Source organism: Columba livia, chromosome 1, assembly GCF_036013475.1.
Source record: "Columba livia isolate bColLiv1 breed racing homer chromosome 1, bColLiv1.pat.W.v2, whole genome shotgun sequence".
Classification (NCBI taxonomy): domain Eukaryota; kingdom Metazoa; phylum Chordata; class Aves; order Columbiformes; family Columbidae; genus Columba; species Columba livia.
The window spans coordinates 208,697,652-208,713,397 of NC_088602.1; the positions used below are offsets into that span (position 1 = coordinate 208,697,652).

General features: G+C 45.2%; 1 protein-coding gene across 2 annotated transcripts in view; it reads right to left on the reverse strand.

The window, feature by feature from the left end:
* PLXNA4 (plexin A4) overlaps window positions 1-15,746 on the reverse strand; it is a 490,888-nt gene that overhangs the window by 19,251 nt on the left and 455,891 nt on the right. For both annotated transcript variants that reach the window (XM_065049321.1, XM_005509327.3), the window contains exons 25-28: window positions 13,422-13,581; window positions 6,393-6,496; window positions 4,553-4,652; window positions 2,452-2,642 (exon numbers count right to left, since the gene is read on the reverse strand). In XM_065049321.1, the coding sequence (XP_064905393.1) occupies window positions 2,452-2,642; window positions 4,553-4,652; window positions 6,393-6,496; window positions 13,422-13,581 (555 nt within the window). The remainder of the gene's footprint in view (window positions 1-2,451; window positions 2,643-4,552; window positions 4,653-6,392; window positions 6,497-13,421; window positions 13,582-15,746) is intronic.

The window sequence follows — 15,746 nt, forward strand, 5'->3', positions numbered from 1 at the left end:
GAATGTTGAGTTTGTGATCCGGAACAGAAAGCAAAAATGATTCATTGCTGGGGCAGGGGACATATCCCCAGACAGTGTAAATCAGCACTGGACCAGTGTTTGCTGGTTTACACCAGCTGGGGCTCAAGCCCTGGGGAGCATAGTTTTCTTTTCACATTGTGTGATCCATGAAAACATCTTCATTCCAGGGAGCTGGACATGTACCAGGGTCTAAAGACAAAGCCACTTTATCTTCAAATCCCACTGCAATGTAGTGAGGCTGCAGGGAGAGTCAGACATCAGAGCAAAAATATGCTGAGGAACAAATGTGCAGATAAATCCCGGTAGGACTTCTGTGTGTGATGGAGACCTGTCTGATGGACAAACTCATATGACTTTTGCATAAACACGTTGAATTACTTTGTGCCTATTAACACCTCGACAAGAAACGATGATAGTCCAGACTTCAGAGAAGGGAGGAAGATTGGGCTGTTTGATCACCACTTGGTTTAAATCTGCTCAGAGCAGGGTAAGATGACAACGTGATCAGTCACACCTAAGCCACAGCTGCCCTGTGGTTTCCACTTCTGGAATGCATTGAGGTAACTCTCACGTTACAGAGATCTAGACACAGAGGTGCTCTGCACTGCAAGGGGACAGAAGAACCGCACAGGGAGCCTGTCTCTGATTATATTGTCTTCCTCCCCACCTGCCCTCCTCTCTGCTGGCATGCAAAAGATCATTTCAGTCTCTTCATTAATGCAGACTTTTCCAAGGAAACAACCATCCACAGGGTGGAAGAGCAAATAAATGTAAACTCAGACAACTGCTTTTGTCCATGCTCCTGTAGAGCCTTTAGAAGAGAGTTAGGTGGAAGATAGGTCTTGGTCAAGGATGAAGGAAGGTGAAAGGCTTGAGAGAAGTGGCTGAGGGACCTGGGGGGTTCAGCCTGGAGAACAGGAGGTTGAGGGGAGAGCTTCTTGCTCTCTACAACTGCCTGAAAGGAGGTTGTAGTATAGCAGGTGTTGGTCTCTTCTCCCAAATAACAAGTGATAGGATGAGAGGAAATGGTCTCAGGTTGCACCAGGGGATGGTTGGTTGGATCTTGGTAAAAATTTCTTCCCAGAAAGGGTTGAAACAGGCTGCCCAGGGCAGTGGTGGCGTCACCATCCCTGGAAGGGTTGAGCAGATGTGGGGATGAGGTTCTTAGGGACATGGTTTAGTGTCAGGGGTGGGTTAACAGTTGGACTCGATGATCTTCAAGGTCTCTCCAACCAAAATTATTCTGTGGTTCTGTGACCTTTTGTCAGCCCCAGAGAGAGCCAGTTGCAGCAAGAACCAGCCATCCCCTTCATAGGGAAGGGACAGAGTGATGGTGAGTGACAGCGAGTTTTTTCTGTACAGACAGTGGCAATTAAGCCACTTTCTGTGGCTGCCCCAGAGCCAAAGTCCACTGCAGTAAGTTTTAGGCTTTCCAGCTTGAGTCATCTCCATTTGTACAGGTGTCCTCCCCACGATGCTGCATCCCCAATTCACTAAATACATACTGTCCCACCACAAAAGTTTTGCAGGCTCTGGCAGGCACCCACGTAGAAGTCTTTTTTCTGGCATTTTGGGGGAATTTGGATTAAGAAAATGTGATCTTACCAGCTTCTCAATACAGTCTTTGCTCTCTATGCAGAGACTTCCCATGGGACAGCTGTGATGTGTGAGATGTGTCTGGAGATTCAGTTCAGGATGTTCCTGCTCTGTCCTTGCCTGGCTTAATCTGTACTATTTCTTCAGAGACCCTGAGTTTTCCATATCTCACTGGGGATGGGCAACTAACTCTGCTCTCCTTGGAGCTGCCCACCTATTAACCCCTTGCTAAGTCATCAGCAAAAAAGTCTTCACGGGCCCGGGGGAAAGGCAGAGAAGAAGGACTTGTACCACAAAACTCAGGGTTCTGTGGCACAGGAGCCCATTTCAGCATGTGAGCTGTGACGCATCCTTGGAACTTAACCTGGACACTTTTACTCCCTGGCTCTTAATTTACTCAATTTTTGTACAAGCTACAAACCAGTATAATCAACAACCCTGACACACACCTACCTCTGTGCTGACTTTCTCCACCAGTCTTGTGACCCTGTGTTTTTCACTCCTCATTGCTAAGTTCTTCTAGAATCAGAATGTCCTGAGTTGGAAGGGACCCACAAGGATCACCAAGTCCAATGCCTGTACCTGCATGTGACAACTCCTCAGTTCATACCATGTGTCTGAGGGAAGTTTAATTAATTGCTCACCAATGTCCCTTTTCTGACTCTACTTTCTGAATTCAAGCTTCTTCCCTCCATGCTTGGAGCACTCCTCTTTCTCTATTTTCCTTCTTTCTTTATCACTCTTTGGCATCCTTTGAGCAGTCTCTTATTTCTTGTAGGGAAGAAGTTCCACTGCAGCCCATTTATCACCCTTTTCCCAATCCCAACCACATACCTTGGTGGCAAGTAGCCTTGTCAGGTAGATCTCAGAAACCATCTTGCTGCCTCGGTCACCCTCTTTTTGGTCACCATGTTCATGGTTCTTCACCAAATGCCACATCTTGACTCCACTCTCGAGGTCAGGGGTGATCATGGGGGTGCGGGAACGGAGGCTGTCAGGGCTGCCCGTGTAACGGATCATGTTTTCTGCAAAGAGAGACACATATATTTCAGCTCTAGTAGCACTTGTGTTGGGATTAACAGGTTTCACCATGGAAATGTGCTAATGACGGGCCACCTAATATAAGTTTTTTATGAGACAGGCAAAAAGACGACCTCTTCTGTCTGGGTTTGGTAGCAGGTACTTATCCCATCCAGTGTATAGAATGGATGCTCATACAGATCTGGGTATGAAGCTGAGACAATCACAACTAGTGAGTCCACCCTGGGGTGAGGTTAGTTTGGGTCTCCAAAGTGAGGAAGCTGTAGCAATGCTGTGATGTCCCTGCTCTCACAAGCTCTGCATTTCCGTATTACTAACTAAATTTCCATCAATCAATATGTAACAATAGCCAGCAATGGCATATTTCCAGGTGAAATTAGTGTGAGACACAGAAGACCCCAGAGCATTTGTATGGGCCAGGTCTTATTGTCAAAGCATCATCCTATGACTGAGGGATTTGCTCAGCAAAGAAAAGGGATGTCAACCAAGCCAGACATGATATCAAAATTTCCTCTCTAAAGACACCTTTAGCTTCAGAATATCACCTCTCTTTGCCCCTGAGTGATGGCATGAGGCATTCCCCTCCCTGACCTTCCAGCAATGCTGTGGATATGGAGTCCTTTCCAACCATAATTAACAGAAGAGTGTTGCACCTTTCTGTAGCAAGATCTGAATCAGCCTCATTAATGCATTACCGATCTCTACATATTAATTATCAGATGGAATATCCTTTTTCTCTCTGGATGCTGTTTTCTTAATTGCAATTAACAGTCACTTCTGACCCACCGCATCTTCTCCTCCCCCTGCATTCTTCCCCACTCCCTCCTCCCGAAAAATCAAATGGCAAAAGAATTAAAGAAATCCAACAGAAATTAACCCCCCCTCAAGTCTTCCTTTTCAAAGGTCACTGTGTCTTTCAGTAATTGCAACAACATGGCAAAGAGGATGAATATTAATAAGGTCTGTTGGAATGCTTATGTCCTTGGAGAAAGAGGAAGGGGGCTCCTCTGGACATTGAGCAACTGTATTTTGCTTCAAGCTAAAGGGAGTAAGAAGGATCAGAAGTGCTTTCAGAAGTTAAAAAATAATAATAAACTGGTAGGAGAGGGTTGCATCCAGGTTGGAGGGCAGTTTTGAGGCACTCTGTTTGCACATTAGAGAGGTCTTGCTTTGCCTTCCAGTATCACCATGGTGAGACACGTCCTGAGCTGCAATTCAGGGGGAAAGGTGTGTGAAGGTGCTAGTGAGGCTCATGAGATCTCTGGCTCTGCAGAAGAATTTCCACCTGGAATCTATTTCACAGCTGTCTCATTCTCGCTTCTCTCATGGGTAAAGTGGGAACAACAATCCACTACTGATGTAAGACCTCAGTAAGACATTTTTATTATTATTCCAGGTGCAAATTCCTTTGGGATAATAAGAAGGCTGGGTAGGACACACAAGACCCACACTGAGACACAACTGCAGACAGGATATGCCCTACATAGATTGTGGTTGCTTGTAGCCTCAGAGGCCTCTTATCTGTGCCATGGATTCATCTTCATGATAGACTGTGCTCCAAAGACTTTGGCCACCAGAATGACTGAGCAGTGTCCTGTGCTTCCCCCTTGCCTCTAAGAGTGACATTCAGTGATCTAAAATGTAGGCAGCTAATCTTATAGGGTCCTCCTTTTGTTAATGAGAGAGGAGAAGTACTTCCTATGAGCAACTCAACCACTTGAATCAGCAGCTTGGACCAGACACCAAGGTTTTAGATTGCTAAATCCTCTCCTCCTGTCATTCCTCAAGCAATCATATCAACCAGTCATTGTCTTTGCTGGTGTTCAGTGTCTTGTAGCCACCATGAAGTTTTGGATGTCTCCTTCTCAATCCACATCAGCAGACAGGTCCTTACCGTACTTGCTGGCTGAGGTCCGGGAGACCGTGGAGTTGTTGACTGCGTTGTAGGCAGTGACTTGCTTGGAGACTAAAGCTACCACAGATCCATCTGGCACCTGTAGAGAAAAAAAGGGACTTTGTCAATTAGCTTCTGAGAACTGGCTGAGGAGCACACCAAGGAGAACAGAGATTCGAGCAGCAGAAACTGAGCTGTAAACCAGTGTCACTGTAGGCCAGACCGTAGTTTTGGTCCAAAGCTTCAAATGCTTTCTTGAGGGGGTCTATTAATAAAAAAGGCACAAAAAGTCTTGTTATACTGCTAGAAGCCTGGACCTGGGCAATAGGACAACTGATGACAAAGTAGACTCTGCTCCATCCAGGTCCTAACTCAAAATCCAGTGACAACAATGCGAGTCTTTGTATTAACCTCAGTAAAGCTGCCAGCAAGCTCTTCACAAGGAAGTTCTTATGCAGAACAGGAGCATGAGAAGAATAAAATGATCTGAGCTATTTAAACATCGAAGATGGTATGTGCCATAAGGATGATAAAACTGATGTGAAATTTTCTATTCCTTCCACCTAGCTGCAAGTGATATCTAGGTGCCTAGCTCAGATATGGTTATCTACATTTTCCACCTTGATAGGTCCTGTTAAATTCTCCATACACATTCTCCTTCTTCCACGTGACAAATGAACTACTGGACTGAAGTGAGTACCACAACAGTGTCAGATTTGGAGTGCCTGTGCTCCAGGATGTCAGAGAATAGCATTTCAATAGAAAACAAAGTTTTCTGAAACAAGCCAGACTTTCCAGTTCTACGGTTAGGCGATTCATGTGGGTCTTGTATCAGAAATGTTAACAAGCCAGTGGCTCAGAGGAGCCGTATCAGAAATATCTGTGATAAATAAGACATCATAAAAAGGAGATAGGTGGAAAAAAAAAACCTGCTAAGAACGCCTAACTCTTGTCTATGTAATAATAATAATTAGCACTTGCATAGAGTTTTTCATCTTCAAAGCACTGCAGAGGCTAATTAAATAGGCCCTCAGCAATCACGGAAGGCAATAATTGGCTCTTTGTAGTTTTAACCCCACACTAGAGATGGGGAAACTGAGGCAACAGGAATATCAGTGTCTGTCCTAGCGTGTTCTGTGTCTGCCCTCGGGATAGCCAAAGTAAATGATGTAGAATTCAGCACCCTGACAGCTGAGGCCTGCTCTGCCCCAGCTCATCTATATAGCTGGGAGCTCATTGCCTGAAGCAAACAGCTGGAAAAGGCACGGAAGGGAAAGAAAATGATGCCTTTTTTGTGTGTGAAATAAAATAGAAAACATCCCTGCTCCCCCTGAAAAACATGTTCTGGAGTCAGCCAGCAATGTTTTAGTCAATCTGAAGTGAAAAGTTTAGTTTCCTTTTCAAATTATTGCTTGCTGCCTCCTCAGGTCAGCTCTTAAATGAAAAGAAAATCTTGTTATGAAACATAGATAGAAAAGGTGTGATTGAGGAAATGACAAAATTGTCAGCATCAGATTAAACTTAATAAGGTTTGGATTGGGTTTTTTTTTTGGCAAGGTGGGAGAGGACTGGGGAAGCTTTTGACCCAAACTCCATTTTTTATGACATCTATCACTTGTGTAAGATATTTTTGGACTTCTTTAGCCCTCTCTTATGAATCTCAAGGTCATGCTGAGATGGATGTCAACAGGATGGATATGCTCAAAACAAGGGATCTGCCCAGTTATTGCCCACTCAATTGTTGTTTACTTCTGCATCTTAGAGAATAACACTTTGCCCTTCTTCTTTTCACTTTCTTAGCTGATCTACCTTCTACCTACCCATCGTCTCCCACAGTTACCTGGTAGTGTGCCAGGGTGTTGAGTCTCTTCCAGTCATTCTCTATCTTGGTTGTGATGTCTTCATCCTGAAGGATCATCCTTGCCCCACTTGCTTGCCGCCACTCTGCAAGGAGAAGAGGGACACTGAACTCTGCTGTTCAAAGCCTCTGAGATAGGGGACAGAGCCTTGGTAGTCCCTGTGCTCATGACCCGTGTGGTCACACACATGCAGGCTGCATCCATGTAGCAGCACGTCAGCCATTGCCACAACCCTCTGTCAGATGCCTCCAACCACATACAACATATGGATGCACAAATGTCCAGAGCCCATGAGAGAGAGAGAGGGAGGATAGATGAATCATGAAAGGTTCAAGGAGGTGGTTCAGGAAAGCAAAAATCAGTGACATATGGTAAAATGCAGAGATGAGACCTTGGTTATCAGCACTGGTTTCTTCACCCTTGATGAAATGATTTTGCCATCACAAAACAACTTTTGCACATGAAACACCCACCCCTTTAAAACAGAAATCAGAACACAGAGAAGTTGCCTATAGAGATAAAAAGTCCAAGACTGGTGCATTGCCGCACACAATGGTCACAATGGTGAGCTCTATACAGAGAAATAATGCACAGAATCATAGAATCGTAGAATCACAGAATAGTTTGGGTTGGAAGGGACCTTCAAAGCTCACCCAGTCCAACCTCTACCATAAGCAGGGACATATTAACATGGCTGTTTCCAAGACCAGCCTGTCCTTGTATATGCTAGCCATCACCATGGGTCGGGGTAATTGAATGTCACTCGCGTCAGCAATATAAATTAGTGCCCAGTTCTCTTTAGCAGCATGGACACAGACTTTATCAATACCTGAGATTTGTCTAACTGCCAAGACCTAAACACAGACAGGGCTCTCCTGGGCAGACCAGTGTCTTCTTCAGCACTGCACTAGACCCTGTACTAGGCTCAGGTTGTCTCCATTGCTGCTCACTCAACGCTTCTTGACACTCAAATTACAAAGTCAATCCCAAATCAGGAAGCCCTTTGCTTTGGGCATAGCAGAGGCACACCAGGGAGAAGATCCAGAGACAGAAGCAACACCTTGCTCCAAGGAGCACTTAATCTACTAGCCTTGAGCAACTTGTCTGTCTGCAGAAGGGCTTTATTTTTGGTCCGCATGCAGTTCTCCAGCCTCTGTCTTGAAATGATGAACACTCCTTTCCTTCTGCAGGACCAGAGCACCCAATCACTTCCTAGGGTATCACCTTTTCCTCAAATCTTGAAGAGTGCTTTCCCCACAGAGAACTCACAGACTTGCCTATAGGTGAGGAACACAAGAACAAAGCTGAAAGGAGGGAAACGTAGTATCACTTGGTGACATCAGAGAAAACTGTGGCTTAACCACAGACAACCTGGACCATCCAAAGGTTCCCTTTTGGTTGTCGTGTCTCAATCACATACGGTTTAGCCAGAGCCGTAGCAGAAAGTCTATTCACTTGAGAGAGTTAATTAAAATGAACTCTGGGATATGGAGGCATCACCTGCCACCCCTGCTTATTTTTCCTAATATAAAAATGCAAGGACCGTTGCAAATTTCTTTCGGTTTCAGCAGTTTTCTTATCACATAATTAAAATGTACTGGGAAAGCCGCCCTTGCCTTTATTATTCATTTAAATCAGCAGGAAGAGGTCAGCTGCTGTGTTTATTGCTGGATGTTACTTTGGCTGGAGATACTCAGAGTGTAAGCAAAGGTTATCTTGGACGAGCACTGATCCTGAACTGCTCATCATTTACTCCAGCTCACCAGATCCTCACCTACATTATCTTTGTGATATCCAAGGGTGATGCTCTGTTCATTCCCACCTGGACCACATTCCTAGAAGCTAACTGGTCACAGATACTGCTTGGAAAAACACAAAATGCTGAAATTCAGGCTGGGCTGGGAAATAGCGTTCTTATTATGTGCCCCACAGAGTGCCTAAGCCACTTCTGCTGTCACAGAGTGTGTATTTCATGCGCCTTCCTCATGGTCTCTTGGGGACGGCGTCTCTTTGACCTCTTTCCTTCAGGGCTCTAGATGTTCCTATGGTCTTCCTCTCCCCTGACTTATCTTTGAGGAGATACACACACTTACGTGGCATTTTGGGAGGGATGCACAGGTTCTCAGTGTTGCACTTGGCTCTGATATGAGGGGTAGGCACAGCTTTCCTCATTTTCTGCTTTATTTGTATTCAAGGGCTAGACGAGGTCCTCAGAGCAACACAAGCTTTTGCTCTGCTCCTGGGGAGTTAGGGACATTGTGGGATATCCCCTCAAGCCCTTTGTGCTTCTGCATAGGCACAGGGGTTTACCAAGCCCTTCCTCTTAGAATCATAGAATAGTTTTGGTTGGAAGGGACCTTCAAAACTCATCTAGTCCATCCCCTCTGCCAAGAGCAGGGACATCTTCACCCAGATCAGGTTGCTTAGAGACCCATCCAGCCTGTCCTGGATTGTCTCTAGGGATGGGGCATCCACCACCTCTTGGCTGTCCTGCAGAACAAGGCCATGCAAGGAAGAGGAAGGGCCAGTCTGACTCCATACAAGACCCAATCCTGCGCAAGACAAGGGAAAAAAACAGCCTCCAGGGCAGGTTCAGAGCATCTGGCTTTGCTTTTGCAGCCCGTTTGCCCTGACCAAACACAAATCACTTCATCTGAGCAATGAAAGGCAAAGGACCCCCAGTTGTACACCCCCAGCTCTTCCTAGTCTCAGAGGAGCACTGCACGGTCCCCTTCTCCACGGGTGCCAGCTGAGGTGGTCACACACCGATCTACAAGGAAATGCAATGTCTGCGAGCAAGGGAATGGGAAGGGAGGGTGCAGAGGAGGAGAAGGTGACCCTGACATCCATTTTCACAGCATTAAGTGAAAACTCTTAGCTTTGTCCTCGCTGGCAGCACCCTGTCCCCTCTCTCATAAGATCTGTGCACTCCTCTGCGAGCTGGCACAAAGAAGAGACATACTCCAATCCAATTTGTTACACTTCCACCTTCCAGAGAGAGGGGGAGCGAGGTAAAAAATCCCATTATCTTTATCAAGCCTTCCAATCTGGAGCAGTGGTAAATGCAAACTCAGGAGACAGCTGCTGTGAAGCCTTTATATTTCATTCAGCAGATAGTGTATCTTTTTATTGCACACAGGAATTACTTCTTTTTTTTTTTTTCTTTTTCTCTCTTCTTTTTTTAAGAAACAACCTTTCTATTCAACTTGACTGGCGAAAAGGAAATTCCAGGGGCCTTTGACAAAGAGGTGCTGCTTTGAGCTGCAGCAATACTGGCTAGGGAATGACTCTATGGGGAATTGGGAGACGGGTAGTTGTCCTCCTACATCTCAAAATCTACAGAAAACATTACACCTCTCTTGTGCCTTCTCCGTGATCTATGTCACCCTGAAGATGCCCATTAAATAAAGGAGAAAAGTGCAGCAGAGGGAACATTTTTATGGGCAACTGAAATACCCAGGTGGATGGAAGACTTGCCAGCTCACTCCAGGTGCCGTCATCTGAGCTACTCATCATCAATTACCCCATCGTGTACAGGCACTTCTAGGTCATGATGCTTACAACCCATTTCAGTCAACTCTATGCCATACACTGTGCTGCCCACCCTTCTCCCAAAGACCCAACTGTCCCATGAAGGGGTGGGAAATGGTTTGTGTTTGACTCTGCATGTGGAACAAATGCACGTGGCTTACACAGGTTCACTGCCTATTTCATGATAATTTGTGCTCATGAAGGATCAGTCTGAAGAGCTGGAGGGCTATTTTTAGTCCTATGACTATTTTTTCGCTTCCCAATAATTTCCACGAGAGAGACAGATATTGGCACAGAAAACAGGAGAATAAACCTTTTGTCTGTATGCTGAGGGCATCGGTATAACCAGATGGGTAGGAAGCAAAAATGGGTAAATGTCTAGTACGTAATGACCTCTAGGAAGTGAGAAGAAACTCAGCTCTGCTTCTGAGGTGGAGAAAGGACTGTCATGGTTGGGGAAAAAAAAATAATATCAGAACGCATAAAAGGAAGATGACTGGGAAATATTTCATCCTCAATATGCAAGTTGTCTGCCTTACTGTACATATACTAGAGTTAGAACCAGTTTAAATGGCTTCTAAAGCTTGAAACCCCCACCCCAGAACTTCACCATGGGTGGTGCAGCAGAATCTTGCCCTGACGTGTTCCACAATGAGCCTGAGAGAGCATCCCTGGGTGCAAGGCAATTAACCGAGCAGCTCTCGTCCCCTCAGCAGTCCCTTTCAAAAAACAGCCGAAACAGAGGGAAGAGTGAATACCTCAGCACGATGTCGAATCCCTGTTTTGTGATCCTCACACCCTAATGCTTTCCCAAAGATGGAGCATTTTATTTATGGTGGGGGCTGTAAAAAATAATAATAACAAAAATAGCCGCTGAAGAAAGAAGCCTTTACTCAGAGGGCTGCAATTCAGGTTTTGGACTAGAATGTAACCTCAGGGTGTCCAAAATAAGTGCTTTCAGCTGACAACCCCCTCCATGAGTTGTCTGGGTAACTGCAAAACATTATGACATTTGCAACACATACAAGCCACTCTGCCTGCAGCTACCCTGCGTTTAACAACTCCAAATAACTCATTAGCTTGTTTGCTTTCTTCCATGCGAGCAATCTGGCCTTAGTATGGACAGAAAGCCCAGAAAATTGTGATGGTAATAGAAAATGGTGTTGCTGCTTAGAAAACCATCCATTTCAAGGCCAGATTACAGTCATCTGCTCTGACCTAGGGTTCTGCATGGACTGGCGGGACTGATCCAGCTGCCTTTGCGGTTCTGAGCGTTCAGCCTGGGCCAGGTTGATCCTGAGAGCTCCGTGCTGCTTTTTGAAGGCCAGCAGTGCTTTTTGCTCTCTCCTTGCTGCCTTCGCTGTCACTGAAGGATGCCAGGTGCCAACAAACATCTTTTCCTGCAAAGGGGTTGGGCTGGAGCTTTGAATATCCTCTTGTTCCTGCTTCACCCATTGCAGCCCTGCTCCTCCCACCTTGTTAGCTGCTGTGCTAAAGGAGCCTGCAACTATATTGCTGCTGGCAAGACTCTTCTACTAGATTATGGGAGATTTTGTGTTTTAATTTGTGCTTTTTTTGCCCATCTGCATTGTCAGTGCTATTAACCAAACATCTGCTCATTAAGTAGTCTCCTGTCAGCATGGACAAGGCTGTATTCTGAGGGCTGCACACACTCATAAATGCTTTCTGAGACTTGTTGGTCCTCAGCATCACTCAACAGGTCAATATTTCTGAAAACAGCAGCAGAGCTGGATGTAAAATTGTCAGGCTCCAGCTGGGACCCTGCACACACATTTCTGTATCTGTCAGTTGTCAGAGCCATGGCAAAATCTGCCGACTCCAGTTTATCCCTCATATTTGCAACATTCAGGTAAAATTCCTGCCTCCCAGTATGTGTGCATTGCTCACCCCCATAGGAGAAAAACTACATCGTGCTCATACCCAGTCTGAGATCCAAACATAATGGGCTCTGTGGCCGCCATCCAGCATCAAATATGTAAAAAGATCACAGAATCAGGAAACTCCACTCCTCCAGTCTACCGTGCCCTGGCATCCTGCCCTGCCAGCCCCGTGCTCACCCTGTCACTCGTAATTCCCTTGCTGACTCACAGCAGCTCCAAAATCATCTTGGGTCCTTTCTTGATGATGTGTATGATCTGCTCTTTATTGCCGCTGGTTTTGGCAGATCGTTGCATTATTCTAACTGCCTTTCATGAGCAGGAATCTTGTTGCAGTTTCTGTCAGGAATCTCTTCCTCCCCTACACATACACACATGCATATAGACTCTTAACTTTAATCCCTGACCTCTCTTTCCTGCCTCTATTGCTGCTGTGAATTGTTTCTCGGTGTCAGTCCGTTCCTTCTCCTCTTCGTTCCTCTTCTGCATTGCTGGGTTTTATAGACTCCATCATTTTCCATTCAAGTCTCTTTCACTGAAGGTCAGTGAGGGGAAATCCTGGCAGAAACAGCTACAATACAGTCCCCAGCTGCCTATCACAGACGTCCGCAATGCCATGAGCAGATTTTTCTACATTCTTTCACAGTAGCCTCCAGCTGCTGTGTCGCATCTGCCTCTGGACCCCATCTTCAGACATCTCACTCTTTACAGTATCCTTCCTCCTGATTTTGGGCAGAGACAGATTTTGGCCTCAGAGACATCAGGTTGTACAACTCCCTGCATACCCCATAGACCAAAACCACAACTGCCTAGAAATGCAAGTGAAGCTGGTGCACATCTTTCCGCCCTCCAAACAGAGAAATGCAGGAAGGAGCAAACCATAGAGAAAAACAAAAACATTAATATGTTAACAGAAGGACTAATCTTTCCTTAAGACCTTCTAGACCTCTGCAGAAAGGAAACCTCAGAGCAGCAGCTCCCAGACCTGCTGTTGGTGCTGGCAGGAGAGGGAAGCAGTCAGGGGTGCAATGGACGCAGCCACTGAACAGAGAATGTTTCATCCCCTTTCACATGCCCATACAATAAGTAATTAATACTGTTTGGGCTGTGACTATCTCATCAAGAAGGTATATATAATCCAAACCACCAATATTCAGAGAAGAGCTGGGAATAAACCTCTGCAGCCTGAACATGGCTGACAACACCACCTTGGGCATTCAGGGCTCTTTTTCCAGCGGTCTTTGGCAGGAAAGTCAGAATAGCCCCCATCATGCCCTTTCCATATCCTTGTCCAAGCTGTATTCTGTGAACAGATAAAGCAGGGTGGCTACTGGTCTTTTTAAGTCCTCATGGACAAAGATTTCATAAGGCAGGAGAATATGCATCACTTTAATCATTCACTTCTTCCCTCCCACCATCACTGCTGCTCTGCCTTGCACAGGCACCAAGGGTACACCCAGTATGGATACATGGCACTTCCTTCAAGAAATGGTGTCTAGCTCATGTTTAGTTGTCTTCCATCTCCCAGCTCCCCTCTCCCCCTGTCCAGGGACAATCAAGGCCCCTTGTGCACTCACGTACCCAAATCCATATCAGCAGCTTTGGGTCGGTGGGAACAGGGCACATTCTTGAAGATGGCATCGAGGATCTTCTCCTTGACCTGCGTGATGGTGTCACAGTTCAGGATCTTCACCGGGATCTCCGGGCTGTTCACATTGTCGGGGTTCACACAGCTCAGGACCTATGAGAGATGCAGTTGAGATGCACTGTGCATTTTACAGCAGCCACGGGGACCCTGTGGCCACCCATATGCAGTCACCTTCTCGCAGGTCCCTGTCTCCTACAAGCCAGAGGCATCTAGAATGTAATAAGGTGGAAAATGTGTACTGAGAGTATTCCCTTCTTTGAGAGGGTACGTAGATATGGTTTCACACAAGGGGGTTGCATCCATCCATGCCTATGCTCCTCTCAACCCCTGTGCCCAGTGAATCAAAGGTAACTCAGGATTTGGCCCTCAGCTGAGTGATGTGGGCTCCCAGATGTTGCAGCCAGTGACAGTGAAGGTTCTTCTGAACTTGTGTCTCACGCCACTTATCTCTGTGAAGTGAAACTTCTGTACTTGTGGCAACAGCCCCTTATATTTGAGTCTCATCTCCTTGGTTATCTTTGCTATATTAATAAAAGAAAGCCCATGAGTATCAGCTCAGGTTCTGGCATTTTCAGTAAAAATGTTCACCAGACAATGATCATTGACACACTCTTTTCATAGAAACAATAAAAAATGCAATCAAGCCTAATGCTGTTTGGAGCTGAACTGATATTCAAAAGGTTCTCCAGAACTTTTTTTGGCCTCTGATTCATTCCCCACTCCCTAGAGAGCTGGTAAGGTGACCTAATTCAATAGTGGCCTCCTAACATTGCCACCTGACTTCCACAATCCAGGTAAAAGTGTTTTTCAATTGCTCAAAGTTAAGTTTGCCCATCTTCTGCACAGCACAGGACTGACCAAGACCCTTCTCAGAAGTATGTTATCGATTTGAAACACAAGACTTCTTAAAAAAAATAAAAAGAAACACAAAACAACAACAGTAACAAAACCTTTCACATGTAGAACAAGAAAACTGACCCAACTAGAGAGGCCTCTCATTTCTCAGAGGGTGAATATAATTTGATCCAAAGATTCTGTCCAGGAGTAAATGCAAAGCATATAGGGTGGTGAAGGAGAGAGATGCTTTAAACACATACACACGGTGGTTAACAGCCGTCTGCCCACTATTTCTTGGCACATTTCTATGTTGAACATTCTGCTTTCTTCTGGTTACAGGAGTGTGAAGTCTATAAACTTTTATAAACTTAACACACCTTTGCACTTGGAAGGAGTGTTCAGCAATGCTTCTGGCTATATATATGGTCATTAAATGTTTCTGTACTACTTTTACAAGTGCAGACATGTTAGTTTTGATGCCTTAGACAAATTCTACCTCGACTGTAAATTTTCTTCTCTGGTGCACAATAGGCGCTGGACTCTCTATCACTTTCCTTTTTAAGCTACTAAGATGTAGTGGGATCTCAAAATGGCTTGAAACTGGGTGTAATCATATCAGTATAATTATATATTGGCTCTCCAGGCTCCCTTTGGTGCTGTCATGCTCAACTAAGAGGGACTTGTGAATATATTGCTTACAAAGAGCTCTGTGATCTTTCTGGATGAAAGAGGAGATGTAAATATGAGATATTGATTAGATCATAATGCTATTATTTATATGTCACTTCCAGGAGTATTGAAGAAGCATCAATTTAGATAATAATAACAGCACAGATTTACAGTTCTGTGCCATCTTTCATCTCATAGGATCACAGAACTAAACATAAAAAGCACTGTTGAAATGCATCCAGTGTTGAGGTTATTAGTTGTCCTCCTCCCATTGCCCATCTGTAGGGAAATGAAGCAGTGAAGACAGATTAGGACAGTTATTTTGAGAGTGCTTTGGGGTCACACATGGTTCTGGAGACCCAGTTACTCTTTAGGTTTATCTCTCAGTGACCCAAGCTGATGCCAGTCAGACCAAGCTGTGTGGTGTGACTTATCTCTGATGCAAACAGCTGGGCTTCAGTTCAGTTCCCCACATGAAGACACTTAGTGGTCTTTAAAATAATCTGGGCTACCCTGCCAGACATCTAGCTACTGATTCAGAATGGCCAATATCTCTTGTAGATGCTGATCAGTGCCCACCACAACACTACCCACCATGTAGTTCTGGAATCCTCACTAGAAGAAAGACATATAATCCTAGAATCATTTGGGTTGGAAGGGAACTTCAAAGGACGTTAAGGTGCTGGAGCAAATTCAGAGAAAGGTGACATAGCTGGTGAAGGGTCTGGAGCACAAGTCTTATGAGAAGAGGT